The sequence below is a fragment of the Capronia coronata genome (assembly GCF_000585585.1).
Source record: "Capronia coronata CBS 617.96 chromosome Unknown acBCG-supercont1.6, whole genome shotgun sequence".
Classification (NCBI taxonomy): domain Eukaryota; kingdom Fungi; phylum Ascomycota; class Eurotiomycetes; order Chaetothyriales; family Herpotrichiellaceae; genus Capronia; species Capronia coronata.
In genome coordinates this window covers 1076113-1096985 of record NW_006912898.1, presented here as the reverse complement: position 1 = coordinate 1096985, position 20873 = coordinate 1076113, and the positions used below count along the sequence as shown (strand labels likewise).

At 53.6% G+C, this 20873-nt stretch overlaps 5 protein-coding genes across 5 annotated transcripts; 2 read left to right on the top strand and 3 right to left on the bottom strand.

Annotated features, from left to right (window-relative positions):
• Positions 1-3149: 3149 nt before the first annotated feature.
• Positions 3150-6440, bottom strand: A1O1_07061 (uncharacterized protein; the record flags this gene model as incomplete). Its single annotated transcript, XM_007727934.1, has 1 exon — positions 3150-6440. The coding sequence occupies one exon, from the start codon at positions 6438-6440 to the stop codon at positions 3150-3152; it is 3291 nt and encodes a 1096-aa protein (XP_007726124.1).
• A 359-nt stretch (positions 6441-6799) lies between these two features.
• On the top strand, positions 6800-7915 carry A1O1_07060 (uncharacterized protein; the record flags this gene model as incomplete). Its single annotated transcript, XM_007727933.1, has 1 exon — positions 6800-7915. The coding sequence occupies one exon, from the start codon at positions 6800-6802 to the stop codon at positions 7913-7915; it is 1116 nt and encodes a 371-aa protein (XP_007726123.1).
• A 1064-nt stretch (positions 7916-8979) lies between these two features.
• Positions 8980-9775, bottom strand: A1O1_07059 (uncharacterized protein; the record flags this gene model as incomplete). The annotated part of the gene is made up of 2 exons (XM_007727932.1): positions 8980-9203; positions 9280-9775. The coding sequence occupies 2 exons, from the start codon at positions 9773-9775 to the stop codon at positions 8980-8982; spliced, it is 720 nt and encodes a 239-aa protein (XP_007726122.1).
• A 3163-nt stretch (positions 9776-12938) lies between these two features.
• A1O1_07058 (uncharacterized protein) lies at positions 12939-15956 on the top strand (the record flags this gene model as incomplete). Its single annotated transcript, XM_007727931.1, has 2 exons — positions 12939-13035; positions 13090-15956. 2 exons carry the CDS (start codon positions 12939-12941, stop codon positions 15954-15956), a joined length of 2964 nt encoding a protein of 987 aa, XP_007726121.1.
• Positions 15957-17040: 1084 nt separating this feature from the next.
• A1O1_07057 (DNA-directed RNA polymerase II subunit RPB2) lies at positions 17041-20823 on the bottom strand (the record flags this gene model as incomplete). Its single annotated transcript, XM_007727930.1, has 1 exon — positions 17041-20823. One exon carries the CDS (start codon positions 20821-20823, stop codon positions 17041-17043), a length of 3783 nt encoding a protein of 1260 aa, XP_007726120.1.
• Positions 20824-20873: the final 50 nt, after the last annotated feature.

Below are 20873 nucleotides of genomic sequence, written 5' to 3'. Positions count from 1 at the left end.
ACAATGTCGGAGGGTTGGACGGTGGGACGGCGAGGACGACAGTGATGTGAGTTGATAGATAAAAAGTCGCCAGGAATCGTGCGAAGGGGGGTTCCGGCGCAGCGGGCACGTCAGGAAGGGCCGACGATGCTAGTAACTATGGAATTGCAAATAATAATGGATCTCAGCAAGCATACCGGGTCTTCAGCTGCACGAAATGATGCTTTATCGAGGTGTGAACTGCCAGAATGCCAATGGAGGTCGAGCAAGCAGGTGGAGAGGTTTGACTGGCGTTGGCGTTGGTGTTGATGCTGAGAGCCGCCTCATACCAATCACGGGGGTCCACTGTCTGAATCTGTTCATGGAGGGGGAAGCGAGCAGGATTTGCCAGGTCAGCGATGACCGAAAGGGAGGCTTTGCTGTCTCGAGAGGGACAGAAAGAGAGTAGATTCGACTCTCCACTCCTGCAGCCAACCGTCACGCCAATCGAGTCCACTTGGGTCGATTCGCCCATATAGTCTGTCAACGTCGACTCCACGTCTGGCAGCGGATTCTTTAACCTGGCGAAAGACGAGCCGACTGAACATTGTATAAAGAGGCAGCTTTAGCCTGCGAGCTGTCGCACCGGAAGGGTTCTATCTTGCGCCAGCTGGTGACCGCTATGAGGATAGGGAGGAGTCTGTGCTTGCCACCGCCTAGTCCCTACCACCGACCAGGGCTAGGCGACCAGCAAGCGAGAATGGCGGATTTAGACCTTGGTGACTAAACACCAAGTCGCAACGATCGGATATGCCATGCAAATGGGCGCCGATGGGTTTCCTGTGTTGCTTTTCCACGAGTGTGGGAAATGACTTTGCTCCCGGGCCACGAGTTGCCTGCACGCCGTGGATCCTTTGACGCTTCGAAAGAAGGAGCAAACATGAGTCAATTGTATGGTCCGGACGACCGAAAATCTACCAGGGCCTGTGAACAACCCTTTCAAATGCTTGTGATCGCCAGATGGCAGGAGATCTGGGACACGAAACAGCTGGGAAGTCTGAGCACCAGCCCCTGCTCGGCAAAGATTAACGACAGGCACGATAGACGAGAGATCGTAAGCCAGATCTTGTTGCTGGTGCCAGAACTGTGGGTTCTGGGGCGATCGGTGAGACCAGGGGTAAGTGTGTGACTCTCTTTTCTCACCGAGGCGCTCGAACATGAAGTCTAACTGGACGGCGTCGCTGCAGCCGGTCACCCTGGCTCAGCTGCTGCAAGGATCCCAGGAGGGGCGAGGACGCGCATTATTGAACCGGACGAGTGAGCCCCGCGAAACTGACAGGGCGCCGGCGGCCTGACCTGCATGGGAGGAGACTCGGCTGTCCCTGGCACAGGGCTTTATTTCTCCTGTGTCTTGTGTGTTTCTTGGGAGTTTTGAAGGAGTCTGGAAGTGCGGGCTGAAACGGCTCAAGGTGAGGAGGAGGCGCAACGAAGACCGTTGAAAGGACCGACAAGGCGCGTTCCTAGCCTGTATCCTTAAAATGAAGCTGCCACTGTCTGTGTCCTCCTTCAGAAGACCTGTGGCCCCGTCGCGGACGGGTTCTGTGGGCAGAGAGCAGCTATGCCTTCTACCGGACTTGGTAAGGCTCGCTCTGTGCCAGTGTCCGTGACGGCAGTGGCCCGGAACTAGCTGGGTGCTTCGTGCTCAGATGGGTGCTGGTTCTTTCTGCGACGACCTCATTGGCGACTAGCTCTTATGAGACTTCCAATCTGACTTGCTTCTTGGCTGCTGGCTCTTTTAGCTCCTCGCCCTACTACTCTGAAACTTGACCACCTTTGTTTTAGCTGTCGGGAGATTCACTGGTCAGCGGTGGCCTAGGGTGCCCTTTGTACGCCAGGGTATCGCAGTAGTTTGTCGTTCTCTCCACTTGGGCGTCAAATAGGTTGGCCAGCACCTGGGTTCACCCACTGTACTCTCCGCTTTGTTCGCCCACTAAGGAACGGGGAGAAAGACGCATTTCGAAGTTTGGATCCACACCAAGGAATGGTCCTGCCGCTCGGTCCCGCAACCGTGGGGACCAACGAACGACTGGCTGACAGTGTGACTGTACGTACAATACGAGGATCGCCCTTGCTGAAAATGCCCGTCAAGGCTCGGGCAATTCGATGAGCAACACTCCAGGGGAAAGTCTGAACCGCGCAACCGATAAGGCCGGGGTTGATGTTGATCAAGGAGTTTCCGTGAACCCTTTCTCCTCGGAGGCCATGGGATGTCTGCAGTAGTCCAAATCCAGGAACAGGTCGATTGGTGACGAGGCGTCGGTGGCTGGTCCCGTTGAATGGGCAGCCTCGTCCCGCTGATTGTCGAGCCCCAGTGTTATTGCGCCCATTGATCGGACATTCGCTGGGATGGTGGCCTCGGGCGGCGGATTGCGCCGGAGACCTTCTCCCACTAGTTTGTTCGTCCTGAAGGCCTGACACGCTCACGATGGGGCCAAGACCTCGCTCTAGTCAGGCATCGTCGCTCACGACAGTAATTGTGTTGTAGATCCCTCGTAAATATGCGAGGTCCCTCATGTTTGTGTGCATCCTGCGTAGAGTAGTGGCATCATAGCCAGCTGAAGCAGAGTTCACCGCTTTCCCCGTCAAACTGTCAGAGTCCAGGGCCAGCGGTTAAATCGAACCCACAGAGTTCTGTCAAAAAGCGAGTTATTTGTCAACGGATGCCACATCCCCGGTCCGGCGTTCAGGGCGGTGCCTTGTCCAGCAGAGAAATCGACATCCACCTCTTCCTCTTAAAACTGACCAGCGCAGGAGCATCTCAGATGGCCTGGTCAGCCGCAGATTGCCGCCTGCATAAGCATCTGCTCCCCCCCTTGACCTCCTTCGAAGTCTAGATGGTAGATACCACGGATTCGTTGCCGTGGTAGAGAGTCCCACTACTGGCCTGGCCGTCCAATACAGAATTTCGTCCAGGAAAAGATCTTGAAACATGGAGGTAAAAAGTCTCGCGTGGCCAGACCGTGGCAGAGCCTGCAGGGAGACGGCCACGCCGAACTGCAGCTCTGTCCTTCCCGTCGTCTACAACATGGACACGGCGGATGGTGCTATTGTGAACTATCTGCATTGACATCTGAAATGGCGACGAGTAATAACAACATGATTGCTAAGTCGATTTGGAAGCACACTACGGTTTATGCTGTCGAGACTGCCGGTTCCTCGACGAGAGCGGGAATGTCGTCCGATGCTTTCTCCGTGCCTACGCGCTTTGGCACGATCCTGATGGGATCTTTGAAGTTGTATGTATCGCTCGGGGGACCGACCGCACGACAGTAAACCCACATCTCGTCGAGGTCGACAAGTTCAATTTTGACGGGCAGGAAAGAGTTGCGTCGCGCCTTTTTCTCCCAACCCTCTGGGGACTCCAACAACTTTGTGGGCAGCTGGAATGGCAGAAGCTGCCCTCGCAAGCCTGTGTCTTCGCCGGTCTTACCGACGTTGTGAAGCGTGAGCACTTTCAGATCCCACACTGTGGGGAGCTCGGATTCTTTGAAGTGAAACGCCCGGAAAAGGGCTCGGAGAGCCCAGTGTATCTTTGGGCTCCTCATCACCTTGTAGGGCAAGGAGCGCAGCTTTTCTGCGTCAGTCGAGATATACTCGTCCATCATCTCCTTGCTGTACGGCAGTTCTAGCTTGCTCGCATCAAGACCAGGCTTAACGAGTCCACTCGCTTCAGCCCGTAAGTAAGCATCGGCCTGCCAATGTGCGAGAATATCTGTAAAGCGTCGGATGGGACTAGTGACGCGCAAGTACGCACTCGTGTTGAGGAAGACATGAGGAACAGGGGTGGACGAGTATGTTCCCAACGGAGGACGCTTGTTCTCCTGCATATCCATACTGTTGAGCTTCGACAGGGGAAAGCCGGGCTGTGTTAGAGATCCGGTGAAGAAGGCGGGAATTCCACGATCACCGAACCACTTTGCTGCTGACTCGGCTGCCAGCGTCATCACCAACGAGGTCAGATTGGACATTGTCTCTACCTCCCCCAGGCGAACTGGTTCGAACGTGCGTGGAGCAATGCACTTGATGACTGGATCGCCTTGGTAGTGGTAGCTGCGGTAGAGACGCTCTGGAGAGTACTCTTCAACGTACGACGTTTTGGCGTTTGAATCGTTTTGAGTGATGTACCAATTCGCGTATTCGGGGACTGCCCTCCGCCGGGCCTGGCAGCGGGCCAACATCAGCTCCTGGAGCTTTTGAAGCGTTGACTGATGCTCCCGAGCTGCTTGAAGCTTCTGCTCACTGACAGTACCGTCTGAGGGGATGGTCGTACTGTCGCCTGCGCCCACAATCATATAGGCTTGCTCCTGAGCAGGTTTCCCCAGTACAGCGTCCACTGCTGCAGGGTCTAGATCAACGACATTACGGAGCCTGGTGGGCTGGATCCTGATGTCCTTCACTTCACCATCCTCATCGAGCAGGGTGCTGATTGTTAACGCCGGGGAACCTGCCTTGAGACTCACGGCGTGCGAAAACCCCCATGGGAACATCGGCTGAACCACATCGTGATATAGAGTTTGACCGATACTGCGTGCTCTCTTCGCAAAGATATGGTCCGGGGTAATGAATGCAGAAGGATGAGCAACATGAGAGTGAACCCAGTAAGTTCCTGGATGATCATCATCCGGCTCAAGAGAATAGCCGTCGTCCCGGATTTGTGTCGTTTCCTGGTCCACGCAGAAGACGGGCATGTCGCCTAAATCCCGCCGTAACGAGGCCATGGAATCATCAAGTAGACTAGGGTCATGCTTCTCCTCCAGGCCGATCGCTCTAGAAACTTCGTCCGATTCCGCAAATAGCTGATCTACCTCATGTGCTCCCCTTCGGCCGGGAATCTGCAGGGATGTGTCGTGGTCCGTAGGGTCTGTCCATGGAGGCAATACTCCTAACTCTTGCAAGAGTAGACTGCCGATTTTGCGCTCCAGACGAAGCTTTGGGTATGCACCAATAGCTCGAAGAATCAGGGAACCGATCGAGTGGTAGCGAGTTCGGTACTCAGGAACTGGTGTGCGGATATAACAGTCCCAGAGAAACTCCAGCAGCATCTTATCCTCCTCGGAGAACCTTTCACCAGTGTCCTTGGTGACAATTCGGCCCTCTTCAAACAGCTGGATCGAGCTAGGGCCTAAGCTGCCGGTCGTTGTTGGAGAGCGCATAGCACGGCTTTTGAGGATCAGACGCCTCGCTTTCTCGATGAAGGAACTCAATGGGTTACGTTCCAAGGATTTAGTAACATCTTTTCCCAGCGCCGCCTGGGCCGCGCATTCTTGATAGTCCCGTGCCCATTCACAAACTTGTTCAAACCGTTTGACCAACTTCTTAGGAGTGAAGACGAACAGGGGAGCTTCTCTTCCTTTGGAAGCGACCGGCTGAATCGATGTCGCGCTCGATCTCAGAGTCATGAACGTCATCATTCTTGCTGCAGGTGATAAATCGGAATACCTCACATGGAGTAATTTGTAAACAACATCCTCGAAGGGAAGACATGTATAGTACTCATCATGGGCCAGGCGTTCGTGAACCAAGTCAAGAGCGCGGAGATTGTCCCGACGGAAATCCGACATGGCTTCCATAAACTCTCGAAGACGACTCATCAAAGGTGCAGAATCACGATGAGGCACATCACCGGCGAAGCTGAAGCTTGTGGCGAGTCCCATGTCGCGAGGCTGTTTTTCCAGGGACTTTACCGGAAGGTGTTTTCGTATCGGTCGTATCTCTTCAATCGAGGCGAATCCTCTGACAATCGGACTTGTCGCTCGCTGTGTAGTCTCTGCCAGCCACCGGCCGTCGGCCAGGAAAAATTGGTTCTGTATGCCCGCCTCGCCCATGTACACTGCCAACTGCTCACGAGACTTGACACCACGAGGCCGGTAGTATATCAAGTCTCCCGGAAAGAGGTTGACTGCCTGTCGCCCCTCGACTGAGTCCTCGAACTCTTCAAGCTCGGCATCATCTTCTGCATCGTCGTCGAATCTGGCCTCCTCAATGAAGAGTGAATTAGGCAATGTGGTCACCCTGCTTGGACCATCGAACCCAGCTTCCGCACTTTCTGCTTTTCTCTGCTCGTTCTGTTTGCTCCATGCTCTTAAATGATCCCGGACTGCAGACTGCCCTGGTAGAGTCTTGTCTGATCTGAGAAGTGTACTGGATATTGACGAAAGAAGGGTCGACTCGAGGCTATCTGTCCTGTGGGACGTCTCTTCCAAGGAGGCAAGTCTGCTTCGTGTACTGAACCGTGCTCTTCTGTTTGTCGCCGAACACTGCTCCCGTGTCAAATGGGTAGATCGAGGTGAGGTGGTATTATGGGAAAGTCGCTCCTGTGAATAAGTGGCAATACGCCGACGCAGATGTGCCCGACATTCGGGGCATACATAGCCCAGTCTTCTGCTTAAGGTTGAGCTTGAGGCATTCCGAGACACCTGCATGGCAGAGATGTAGGAGGAGGTCACCAAGATACAGTATACGGTGGTCAAGCTATGGGTTGTCTGCCGCAAGGCTCGGAGGAAGTGACGGTTGAAGACGGCGACGACTGAATAAAATTCCAGGATTTGGAGACTGCGGCGCGCTCCAAAGATTTCTCCGCGTGGATTCTATTCCTCCACACCAAATGATGCTGACCTATTGACTGCGCAATGCCATTCACCGCTCTCAGGTTCAGCAACGTATGACTCCCCAGATACAAGTAAGTGAACAAATCTTTGGTCGAAATTCAGAGCCTTTGTAACATGTTTTGTTAAGCAGCATTCTCCCCACAATCCACGAATCATCGCCGGCTGCCGTCACCATGCCTATGATTCAACAGCCCGCAAATCAAATCAAACTGACCAACGTTTCGCTGGTGAGATACAAGAAGGGCAAAAAGCGCTTTGAACTCGCCTGTTACAAGAACAAGCTCCTGGAATACCGGTCAGGCACAGAAACAGACCTTGACAACGTGTTGCAAATCCCAACAATTTTCCTTAACGCCTCCAAGGGCGAAACCGCCCCGAATGCCGAACTGCTGAAGGCGTGGCCGCTTCCCGCGCAAGGAGAAGAATCGTCACACGGAGGCAAATCTGGTGGAAAAGGTGGGAAGAAAGGCAAGGGAAAGACCAACGACGAAGGCGATGTGGAAAAGTCATGGAAAGATGGCATCATCGAAGAGATCTTGAAGAAGGGCGAGATCCAGGTGAATGCCAACGAGCGGAAGGAGCTACTCGAAAGAATGGAGAGAGAGATCGTGGAAGAGGTTGCACAAAGGGTCGTCGACCCACAGACGAAAAGAGTCTATACCCCAGGGATGATCAAGAAAGGACTCGACGTTCTCTCCAAACAAGGCGGACATGCGCCGGCGCAGGACTCGCTTGGTCACAAACTAGGGAAATTGAACCTGGGAGAGGGCAACAAGAAAGGATCAGGGGCAACCAGCCGCTCAAATGATACTAGCGGTCAGGCTACTCCCATGACAGATGACGACAACGACTCGTCGGCAGCGAACGGCAAAGGGAAGAAGAGTGACATGCCGACGTGGACGGGTGTGGTAACCACGAAATCAGTCAAGCAACAGGCTCTCGAAGCGATACGGGCACTGATTGCGTGGCAACCTATCCCAGTCATGCGGGCCAGAATGAGGCTACGCATCACCTGCCCGACAAGCATTGCGAAACAGGCTGCGAAGTCCAAAGTGACGAGCACAGACGACGGCGCAGACGGCGAGCAGGGAAAAGGAACCATCAAAGATAGGATTTTGTCTTTCGTGGAACAGGTGGAGAGCCAGGACGTGCTGGGCGAGGAGTGGGAAGTTGTCGGCTTTGTCGAGCCGGGTGCGTTCAAGGCTCTGGGAGAATTCTGTTCCGCCGAGACCAAGGGAAGAGGACGACTGGAGGTCCTGGATATGGCCGTCACTCACACTGATGATTGAAGAGCTGTTGCATGCCGTACATGATCTCGCATATTTAATGATTGGTGGAAGCAGATTACATGCTTGGCCAAAAAGAGCTGCTGCTGAACATCGCCATCAGCATCGAACCAACACGCATCGACACTGAATGTGGCGGAGGCGGACTGTCTGTGACTGCTCACAATAACCGCTTGACTCGGCCTATGAATCTCGTGTGTCCGGCCTCATTTAGCTGGCCTCGAAGGACCCGAAATGCCACGAAATCGCATGTCGCGTATCAGGCTCTCCCTCGATACCACTGATACTTGGCTCCTTCAACACTGTCGCACATGTGCCATGATGACCCGGCTCAACCTAGTCGAGGCAATACCGGCGCAAACCTGATCTCTGTTACAGATGGAAAATGGACGTTCGTGGCTCGTTGAATAAATTACACAAGCAAGCACCGGACCTATTGGACATATCGTCCAAAGGAAAACAGATCCAAGGAACGGTCTACAGCGAAAGTCAGAAGCGCTCGTCTGACAGGATGACCACCCCGCTCGTCGCATGTTGAAAAGGATGGATGAGGGTCAAATCGGCATTGATACAAGGCTGTGCTATCCTGACCACCCCCCGTCTATTTTCAGGACTCGGGAAGGCTCGATGGAGAAACGTTTGCCTGATCGTTTGAGCAGTCGAAAGACCGCCAAACCCACTCTATCCGAACCTTGGGAGACCTTCTCATCCGGGGTATCATGCAGTTGATGATCATGCCTACCTGCAATGAATCCATAGCACAACAGTGCTTGGAAACCCCGTCATTCCAGTACTCCCTACCGCGCCGTTGATCCAATCCTTTACCCGATCCCACTTGAACCAAGTGCCTAACTCCTCTGAATATAAATCCACCTCAAGTGGTATGCAAAATATGACTCGATACTTTTCACTCTCCTTCACCAAGCGATATTCTTCCACTCGGTTGTCCCTGGTCATGCCACATCTCAAAGAAACTCGTGCGTTCCCCGGCATGTCGTATCATGTCCCGCACTCCTTTTATGTTTTAACAAATGTCATGTATCAACGGGTATGCCGTTTTCGTTGTGTCATGAAACAACGCCGTCGTTATGATGGTTGACGTCAAACTGTCTTCGCCGCAGCGACGCCCGTGTCATGGCTTGCTCGAGCTCTTCGATGGTAAAAGGTGTGTCGTGAGCCGTCATTTGTTTCGAAAGGACGATGCTGGGGATCCCGATTCCGCTATCGACGAGTTTCACGTCATGCTCGAGAGGCGCGGAGGAGATCGCTGTTGGCTGGTCCGAGAGCGATGCTGAGAGAAAATGCGTGTTAGTTGTTTCTCGCCGGCGGATTTATGGAATGATGGGGGGAAACTTAGGGCAACATACTACTGGCGGTATCATGGTCCAGAACCGTGCTTGCAGACATGCTCTTCTCCCTGCTGGTGCTGTGTGAGCTGCCGCTTTCATCCGAATCAACGCCGGTCTCGGTCCTCAGGTTCGAACGACGCTGGTCATGAAACGATCGCCTTCTACTCGGACTTCGACTCGGGTCCCTACTTGCAGCTCTGCTCTGTGCTCTGCTTGGGGCCAGGCTCTGCGCCTGGGTGCCACCGGGCGAGAAGGTGCCGGATGGCGCCTGGGAGGCCCGTCTGGGGGGCGCGGAGAAGGCATCGGAGAGGGAGAAGGCGGCAAGGCTGGCTTGATGCGCTGGGTCGACCTTGCCTTTATATTTGGATTTGGGGATCTCGTGAGGTTTATAATATTCTATGTCGGTGCGGCCGGTATAGTGTGGTTCGTTAGGCATGAGAGGAGGAGCAGGATCGCTGTTCTTCTTCGAGGCAGAAGACGAAAAGGTCTTCCGCAACTTCATCCGCAGACCCATGTTGGCGGCGTGTGTTGGTCGAGATGCCGAGGGGCAGGTACTGATACTGGTGTCTCTTCCGGTCGCAGCAGCCGACTGACTCCTGTATTGCGGACGGCGACTAAGTCAAGGTTTCTATGTGTCTAGTGTAGACCACTGCTCTTGCGATGACATGGAATTGTTGTTTTGGCTGTTGATCTCACGACAGATGTAAAGGGAGAATGGTCGAAGGACTAGGTCCGCCAGGGAGAAGAGTCGATCAATCTATCAGGTGAGATGGAGATGTTATCGGGCTCGCCCTCGCTCTCCGTAGTAGAACGAGCCCGGGAAGTGACGAGACAGTGGACACAGAACTATTATCTCGTGTGGTCGTTGGAAGTCTAGCACTCTAGTGGGGGTCTGGAGGAGTACGGAGACGAAGCTGGCCAGCAGTGATTGACTGGCATACAGAGTGAGATAGGGACAAAGCAAGTGCCCTGATGGTTAGGGTGTAACTCCATGATTCTTCTGCCTATGGATGGACGGTGGTGGTGGTGATCGTATCCACCGCGACCACCCTCTACCATCCTACTATGATATCTTTTGGAATGGCACATAGGAGCATGGACGGTCGAGGTGTGTAGAGTCCGAGAGGGAGGCGAGTTTGTTGAGCGTGTACAAACGGTCAAGGGTCCGAATCCGACGATTCCGCGGTCGCAGGCACCTCCTATAGGTTACCTTGTCAGTGCCTATCGATCGCGTTGTGGCCCTAAAATGGATCCATTTGGAGGTCCTCGTGGTGGCTATTGGGGGAGATAGCAACTTCTGGGCCCCCGGGGTCCCAATCCTACCTCGCTACGGCGTAGTCGTTGTTGTTAAATTCCCCCTCCACAGCGGACGAGGCACTCGGTCCCCATTCTGTTGATTTTGCCTCCTATGCGATGCAACCTGTACAGAGTAAACGTAAATGCGGCAACCCAGCCAGCGTTACAGAGCAGATCGGGGTACACAGAAGTACCCTGTAGACTCAAGATATGCGCATGCGGTGTAGCGAGGCGATCTGGACCAGAATTTGAAGCTGGCTGCACACACCCTCACAGGTAGGTGGCTTGCAGAGATTGTCACCTTCTAGAAAAGCCTAGTGCTGGGCTTGTTCCGGCTTATCACTCTTTCACGAGGCTTAATTGGAGAGAAGCAAAGTTGCTCCTGCATCGGCCGCCAGGCACCTGGCTGTCAAACCCAACTGCATGCCAAAGACCTATCTTGACCTGCCAGTGTTGTGCCACACAAATCGGGCTATTTCTCTCAGCATGCGAGCCGAGTCACGTGCTTTGGGGCCGACAGGCACGTGAGAACTGCATTTGCCGAGCACTTTCCGAGAGACAAATGTCCTGTGATAAATATTATTATCGCAGACGTCATCTGGAGCCACGGCGATGATGATGGTGGCAACGGCTAACTCGGCTGACGTCCCTGAGGGCCACAAGCCTTTGGGGGCCGCCCAAAACGACGAGACAATCATGCTGTTTTATAGCGGGGTTATTGGTCCCCCTACAAAATGGTAGATATCCTGCCGGGCCGCTTTAACCACAGTGACCCTAATCTTGTTCACTATGACCAGGAGCATAGATGCATTCTATCTCCGCAGGAAGCCTTAAGTTTAGATGCTTCTCTGACAGACAGTCTTATATTGTTTACCCCAGTATAGTATGTCATTCTTCAAAAGTCTTGGAGCCTTAACGCAGCACCTTGCTGATACGATCTTGAGCAACTCAAGACCGCACGGTCAGTGTCTGAAACAAGATGGTTCAATCCCACGATGCAGAGTCTATCATCCCGGTTCTCCTTATTGAGATTTGTACTACTGATCAAATACCGCCTAGGACGATCTCTCGTGATAATGGGGTATCGGCCCTTTCAACGCGCAAGGCTCGAGAGAGATACGCATCACGTGTATGCCGTACAATTTCAACACTCATCACGTGATATCTGCTCAATGACGTCATACATATCGTCAATTAAGGTAAATAAGGAGATGGGATAGTATGGTCAGACAGTTGAGTAAAACCACGACATGGGATGTTGAGGTCGACACTTTGCTGTAGTACTAGTAGTTGAATGCACTGCGGTCTCGCATCACCAGCCGAATGTACTGTGCGTGCAGTGCATACTTCAAGTGACTGCTAGTCTCGATCTGATCCGATGGTTAGATCGAAAGGGGGCGATGATGCGCAGATGCCAACCGCCTGCGACCTTGAATGATCCTAGGGCCGACGCATACCTGTCGCGCCAACTTGTGCTTCACGACTACCAGCGACACGATGACTTCATGTGCCAGTGTGTCGACCACACAGCTGAGTATCTCGTAGGAGCCCCGTGTATGAAGCATCCTCCCCTCAAGTAACCCCACCGGGGCAAAATGAGCAGTGCAGTGGCTGCTCACAACATACGGGGCCCAATTGGTGTGTCAGAATGCTCTGTTTGTGGCTCGAACGCCTGGAACTTTGTGTCAGGCATTTACCTGCTTTTGCACTTGCGAGCCGTTCATGATGACGCAACTGGCAACAATGGCGCAGGGAAGCTCGACTTCACCGCATGTTCGTAGGTGATATCTATTCTTGCTCATGGGATGACGCTTCTTCGGTGCAGGCATACTACTATTACTTGACAGAACCATCTTCCTTTAGGAAATCCCCAACTTGAAAACGGACGCAACAGTTTCACATGGACAGATTGAAGGCTTCCCTGTAAGCAGCGTCGATATCTCTCGAGGTGTTGATATCTAACAGGTTTACAAGACATAGCAAAGACCGCGAACAATCTAACTCCTCTGAAGCTATCGGTCCAACTGGCAAGGTCACAGGGCAAGGCTCACATTTCCCCAAGGAAGACGGGCTCTCTGGCAACACGGTTGACTCTGGTAACGACTATAATCCAGGTATGTTTTCAGGCAAGCGAGGCTACGCGATACCCACATCCCCAAATCGTAGTGTCCGCACGCCCGTACCCCTCAGATATTGACATATAACGAGGGACAGACGAGGATTCATCAACCAAAGCAGATTCACCAAGCCGCCTCTCTCGCAAAGATCTTGGGACAGCTGCTATTGGAGAGACCCTGACCTACAGTTCGCACGTCCTCCCCCCAGGCGATAGAGTTCCAAGTGTCCTCGATCCAACTTCAACCGACCCGACGACTTACAAGATGCCCGAGCACACCTACCAACCAACCACTGGCGTCCCATCGGGAGCAGCCGAGACAGCGGCTGCGATCGCGTTCAACAAGGATATAGAGCAAGAAGGTATGCAATAAGTGGTACTATGATCTGACCTGGATCCGTCTAACGTTGGAAAAGTCTCGCATATACCAGGAGCCTATCCAAAAGACGAGCCATCCACTTCCAAGTTGGCCTCCACCCGCGCAGCTTCGACGGCCACAGCGGGGGCCTCAGGGCCGGCATCAGGAGCCAGTACATCCGTTGGGAGTGGGCTGACATCAACGCGAGATGATTTCGCGGCACCCCCGTCGACACTGACAACCAAGGATTCTCCAGCTGATCGAGATGCCGAATATGGTGAGGCTGAGAAGACGAAAATACCCGGGCAAGCTGCCACCGCCCCCGCAACGGTCGGAACAGCCACTACATCACCCGACGACGGGTCTAGCCAGACAGAAGAACCCAGTACTTTCGGCAAAATTCTGGGGGCAGTCGGTCTTGGTTCAGTTGCTGCAGGTGTCAGTGCAGCCTTGTCCGGGTCAGGCGAGGAGGAGAAGCCAAAGACCCTGACTGATCACCCGGAGCAGCCAACCACGACTACAGGCGTAGACTCTTACACGGCTCCCACAAAATCTGGCCCGTCTCCACCATTTCATCGCAAAGAGAGCATTCCCACCACTGCATATCCCCAAGGAGAGTCATCCCCTGCTCCCATCAGTCCCCCGGTTGGTGGTACCAAGAAGCCAACCACTACGACCGGAGTGGATACTTACACCACTTCGACGCGCTCTGGACCGTCTCCTTCACATTATCGCAAAGAGAGCATTCCTACCACTGCGTATCCTCATGGCGAAACATCTCCTACTCCGATCAATCCGCCGGTGGGTGGCACTGCAGTCGCTGCAGACGCGTCTGAGGTGCCTGATTCTCATATAGGCCGGAATGTTGGTCTTGCCGCTGCTGGCGTTGGCGCAGCCGCCGTTGGAGCTCATGAATACAACGAGAGCAGATCTCAACCTGAAGATGGCCTTGGCCGGTCAAGTGGCTCAGCAACGATTCACTCTCTGATAACGTCAGAGGGCCCATCTGCACCTAGCCAACAGACCTCCGGCATGAGAGAGAACTTCGATTTTCCATCATCCACCGCAGCAGCTTCCAGCCAACCGGCTCCCCTTTACGCGCGACAATCTGGGTCTATCGAACCAGAGCACGAATCGAGGGAATATAGCAGGGCTGGTACCGCTGCAGGTACTGGTATTGGCGCGGGTGCAGCCGCCTTTGGGGCTCACGAATACAGTGAGAGTAAAACACAGCCGGAAGACACCCTAGGATATACTGGTGTGTCTAACACCAGTGGGTACAGCACTACTTCAAACGCACCATTCGCGTCCAGCCAGCAGGCTCCAGGCTACCGACAGGGGCTTGAGGAGAGGCCTAGAGAGACCACCAGTTACGTTGAACCGTCAACTATGCAAACACAACCATTCACGACAGCAGAAGCCGAGGCCGAACCCAGAGGATATGGCAAGGCCGCCACCGCGGCAGATATTGGCGCTGGGGCGGGCGCTGCGGGAGTCTATGCCCTGGAGCGCAATAACGAGCCAGACACCGGTGACCTCTCACGAGGTAAACCGTTTTCGACTACGCCAGCCACTAGACAAGCCGAGCCCTACCCAGCCAGTGAAGAGGCTGTCCCCTCCGCATACTATCAACCTGCAGTCTCGACCAAGGACAGGACTATGACCGAGCACTCGGCCCTTCCCACCACTCGCCAAGAGCCCGCGGCCTCAGCAAAAGATATCAATGCCAGTAAACCTGCCCCTGCTGCTATACCTGCCTCAGAGAAGGAGACCAAAACTGCCCACCCAGAGAAGAATGAGAGTAATACAGATCGTAATGCTGCTGTCGCTGGTGCGGCCGGGGTCGGGGCTGGAGCTTATGGCATCCATGAGTACAACGAGCATGAAGCAGAGCAGGAGGCTGCCAGGGCAGAGGCTCAGCGGCAGAAAGACATCGCTGAACAGGAAGCAGCGCGTCAGCGGCAGTTTGAAAAGGACCAAAAAGCTGCCGAGAAGCGAGCTGCAAAAGAAGAAAAAGTCGAGAAGCAACATCAAAAGGCCTTAGAGAAAGAGGAGAAGAAGCATCAGAAGGAGCTGGAGAAGGATCAGAAGGAAGAGACAAAACACCAGAACGAGTTTGAAAGGGAGCAGAATGAGCGGGAAGAGAGAGAACGCCTTGAGGCTGCAGAGGCTGAAAGAAGGCGACATGAAAAAGAAGCCGCTGGTGTCGCAGCTGTCGGGACAGGTGCTGCTGGCACTGCCGCGTACGCAGCTCACGAGAAGGAGACCACTCCCAAGACCTCACAGGACACAGATCGCAATCGTCTGCACAAGGATCCTCCTCAGAAGAAGCCCGGCATCCTGAAGCGCATTTTCAAGCGACGCGCGAACAAGGACACTGGCGTGGACGAAGATTACAGCACGGACGAGGAGGATGAGCCTCATCATGACACCCACCTCGCTGGAGCAGGTGCAGTTGGAGGCGCTGGAGGCGCTGCCGGCACTGCGGCTGCAGCTCACGAGTCCCACAAGCCAACCGACGCCGGGACTGACTACGAAGGCGGTCAAGGCACCCGATTCTTGAAACCGTCCTACAATCCTCTTCATAAAGATGACTTCGCTCCTGGCACAGCCGAGACTCCGATCGCCGACAACCTCGCCCAGGAGCGCCAGGGATATCATCCGTCCGCCGGTACAACTGGCGTCAACGATTCTGTAACATCCTCGTCGAGATACCCAGCAGGTGAAAACACCTCTGCTATTCCATACGAGCCCAAGAAGGACCCTGAAGCCGGAAAACATCTGGATGAGCTCGAACAACAACAACAACATCATCAGCCTGAACGTCAAGGTGGCTTGGCTCACCGTTTCATTGATCAGTTGAAGCCTCTCCCAGACCCGAACAAGGCCGCTGAACAGCATGGGCAAGAGTATCAGCGCTACTAGAAAGACGTTCGCGAAAAAGCTTCGCAATCCCCGCATCACGACCCAGCACAAGGATGAAGCAAGTCCGCTGGTTGCTGATTTCTTCGAGCACCGACCTGCCGTCCTTTGCTCCGGGTTGTCGGCAAGGGCATTGCGGTGCCTCCATTTATCATCCTTACCTGGTTTTCCCGATTGATAAGCAATCGGCGTACCCTTTTCCCGTCCGTCCTTCTACGTCCCGAAATCACATCAACCAGTATCACGTCTATGAAACGCATCAACGCACAAGTCAACCTACAAGAACGAGTAATGATTGGGTTTGATGCCTGGCTTCCTCCCTCCCGGCAGCACCTACAACAGCCTTTGTTAGTCGAGGGCCGGGTCCGCAGAGCTCTGCCAGTTCTGCCTATCAATAGCTTTAGATGAGTTGATGAATAAAAAGCCCTCCTGGGTCTGCATGTATTATCCTAGTTTCACAGTGCTTGGTTCAGCTAGCTAGCTAATGTTGGAAGTAAAATATGATGCACTTGTATTTGTTCATGATGTTGTAGAGTGTTATTCTAGCATAGAGAAATTAACCTTGAACACGCCAATCTTGTGCTGATGTAAAGATATTCAAACGAACTCATAACCCATCACCGGTATTCCGATGGTGGAATGAAGCACACGGGAGTCTACAAATGACGGAACACAAAGCATAGGCAAGAAAAGTAGGATTTCAAGCAATAGCACGACACGCTCATTTGAGATACAAGTACACATTGATGATGGCAAGATCTTCAGCCAGTATTCACGCCTTGCCCACTCCCCCTTTCCCAGCACCTTATGGGTCTTGCATTCCTTTCGTTCACTTGTCGCATTTCCACCGTCTCGCGCCTAAAGTTACCCCACGGATTTTCAAATCGCAGCTGGCGCTCGAAGATGAAGTTTTATGTCTCCGTTATTGAGCATTCCAGTGCTGGAACCCGCACCGGAAAGTACACAAGCTTCGATCGAAAGCCTTTCTCATCCCTGCCTCAGCGACGTGACGACTGCCGGCGTGCGAACCCAAGCCCACCACCAGTTCAGTCGGGTTGACCGATATACAATCAAGAGATCATCCCTCCTAGCGACTTCTCTTGGTATACAGCCTGGCAGCGATGTTCATGGCCCACAGCTCCTGGAACAGCAATTTGGCAGCATAGGGCAGATAGATCTGGCTGATCTTGTTCTTGTTGTTACAGTTCTTGCACTCGAACGTATTCTTCTTGAGCTTGGCGATGACCGTCATCAGCCCGCAGATGTCGCAGACATGGACTCTGAACGGATCGGAGACATCAAACAGCCGCTCCTTCAAGAACGAGCTGGCACCGTGGGCGATCATGCAGTCGCGCTCCATTTCGCCGAACCGCAGCCCACCGTCCCGGGCACGACCCTCCACCGGCTGTCGGGTCAGGATCTGGGTCGGGCCACGGGCGCGCGAGTGGATCTTGTCGTCGACCATGTGTCGCAGGCGCTGGTAGTACGTTGGGCCCAGGAAGACTTGCGCCACCATCTTGCGACCCGTGTGGCCGTTGTACATGACCTCGAATCCGCGAGACTGGTAGCCCATGGTGCGCAGGAGTTCGGACACCTGCGTCACCGTGACCTTGGTGAAGGGCGTGGCGTCGCCTTCGTCGCCACGGAGTGTCGCAACCTTAGATAGCTGGCATTCGATCAAGTGGGCAATCGTCATTCGAGACGGGATGGCGTGCGGGTTGATGATCAGGTCAGGCACAATGCCTTCCCTCGTGAAGGGCATATCTTCGTGCCGGTATGTGATGCCGATAGTCCCCTTTTGACCGTGGCGGGACGCGAATTTGTCGCCGATCTGAGGTACCTTTGTGGTTCGAACTCGGACTTTGGCGAAGCGATGTCCTTCAGCGGTGGTCGTGAGCATGACTTGGTCGACGATTCCGGATTCCGTGGACCGAAGGGGCGTCGAGACGTCGCGCTTGATGTGTTGCTTCAGCCGCTGGCCAAGTTCTTCGGCGTCAGGGGCCATCGGTGCAGTCTTGCCCATGATGATGTCTTCACCGCTGACGCGAACACCTGGAGCTACGATGCCATCCTCGTCGATCTTGTCGTAAGTGCCGTGTTTGAGGCGAAGCGTGTCGGATCTGGTGGGCTTCTCAAATTGCTCGACCACCGAATGTCCCACGCTCTTTTCTGAATCTTGATACGTTCGGTAGAAGAGCGACCGGAAAAGTCCACGGTCAATGGAGCTCTGGTTCATAATGACGGAATCTTCTTGGTTGTACCCCGAGTAACATGCAATCGCAACAATGGCGTTTTGGCCGGCTGGCAGTTCTCGGAACTTGAGGTAGTCCATGGCCATTGTCCGTGCCAGCGGCTTCTGCGGGTAGTAAAGAATGTTCGCCATGGTCTCCATACGCTGGTCAAAGTTCGTGAGGAACACACCCATGGCCTGTTTGCCCATGGCCGATTGGTAAGTATTACGGGGTGATTGATTGTGGTCAGGGAAGGGAATGATACTGGCGCAGACGCCTAGGATCATACTCGGATGAATTTCGCAATGAGTAAATGTGTGGGCGTGAGGATTCAGCAGCGGGTCGTTCCTCCTCAAGGGGTCATCCTCGTTCTCAATCTCCATTCCGAGCCATCTGGCTTTCGAATCGGCCAGGGCTTCAGGCGTCATGCAAATCATGGCCGTCTCCTCTTCTTCGGCATCCAGGTATTCGACAACTCCCGATTCGAGGAGGTCCGTCCATCCGTAGGGTCTGATCTCATCGGTCCATTGGAAGCCACTTTCTTTCAAGTATGCTGTTTGATCGAGTTTGTTGATGTGCTCTTTGTTCAGGACCAGGTTACCTAGATTTTCTGAAGAGCGATCGGTTTCGACGACGAATAATGGTCGTACAATTCTTCCGGAATCTCCTGATATCTTGAACTCCTTCTCTCGAATATCCCACACCAAGCTGACGTGAGAGTCGAAGACGCCCTTTCGCCGTAGCTTGCGGAGGTCATCTACCAAACGTTTCGGATCTCGCAGCACCACAGCGAACCAGACCCCGTCAACGAAGATCTTGGTCGCCCGCGGGTTAAGGCGAGGCTCCCAATCTTCAAGGGCTTCGACATGCTTGGTCATCACATAGTTGAGCAAAGGCCCGGTCTCGTAGGAATTTGTGACCATTGACATGAGCGAAAGATTCTTGACCAAACCACAAGCCTGTCCTTCTGGCGTCTCTGCCGGACACACGTAACCCCAGTGGGTGTTGTGCAATTGACGGGGTTTGGCGATTTTGCCTTCACGACCAATGGGTGCATTGGTTCTCCGAAGATGTGAGAGGGTGGATGAAAAGGTATATCGACTGAGCACCTGAGAGACACCGGCCTTCGCCTTGTCCAGTTTCTTCTGATCGCCCCAGTTGCCAGTGGCTAATGAATATTTGAGGCCACTGGTTATGATTGGATGCTTGAAACCTGCCATAATGTTGATCGGCTGACCCGATTCCACACGCTTCTGCATGTAGCGGTAGAAGTCTTTCGTGGCCTTGTCAAACTGCAGCCGGAATAGATTCGTCATCAATGGACCGGCCAAGTCTAGTCGCTTCTTTCCAAGATGATCTCGATCGTCTGGTTCAGCACGTCCAAGAGCACACTTCAGGAGGCGATTGACCATGTACCCCAGGAAGAATGCCTTTCGAGCAGTAGCATCTGGGCCTTGTCCAATATGAGGCAGGAATTCCTTCTGAAGAATATCGGTAGCGTGCTTTTGTCGCTCATGACTCTTCAGGGAAGGCACGTTGCCTCTACGAGCAATGAAGTCTCGCGCCAAATCAGCACCCTGGATAGGTTGGCCCTCTTGAAGAGAACCCATCAACATATCCATCATCTCTTTATCACTTTGATCAAAGCAGATCTTTTCCAGGATGTCAGCATCGGAGACAATATCCAGTGCACGGAAAACGATGACGAGTGGAATGTCCTGCTTGACATAGGGAAGCTGAACACGGATTGGGTTGTCAATCTTCGTGCCCTCGGGACCATCAACACGTCGGAAGAGTTTGACTGTGCATTGAGACATCATACGCGCACCACGATCAATGACAGATCGGATCTCGGCAAGATGCGTGAATGGAGCGGGTGCAGCTTTCTGGAAGACCTGCACAATATTGCCAGCGCTTCGTTCCTGCGCGATGAGCACCTTTTCGCTGCCGTTGATGATGAAATAGCCGCCCTGGTCGTATGGACATTCTCCCCAGGCAAACAGATCTTTTTCGCTCTGGAATCGGTCGCTCATGAGGTGGCACGTCATGCTTCGGACCATGATAGGAATCTTGCCAATGTAGACCTCTCGCTCTGGATCGAAATCGTCCTCTTCTGTGCCCTCTCGCCAGTACAGCTGGCTCCCATCCTCTTTCATGACACCTTCGTCAGCGCCCGCGTCATCCCATGGTTTCTCTTTTGCATAATAAGTTCGCCTCGTCATCTTCACAAAGGCTGGACTCGCATAGGTTAAGCTTCGCAGACGCGCCTCGTGTGGCATGCAATCGGTGGTAACGCCATCGCCCTCGACCATATTAGGTTTGCTCAGTGTGACCTTGCCGAATTTCACCTCGTGTCTCTTAACCACGACAGGATTCGGATCATCTTCGTCGACATTCTGTGCGTGGTCCAGAGTGACGCCACCCTTCTCGTTCACCAGATCCTGTAGGCCCGATCGCATAAAGTGGTTGAAGGAGTCTATTTGCATGGAAGCCAGTTGTTTGACGTCGAAGAATGAACTGATGACTTTCCAGCAGTCTTCAGAAGTGATGTCTTGTTCGCCTGCCTCTGCATCTTCGTAGGCACCATCCTCTCCAGAGTATCCGTTCGCTTCATATTTTACATCTCCATAGTCCGCCATGTCGTGCGGCGCCGATCGGCGAAGACGAGGTTATCGTATTTCAGGAATAA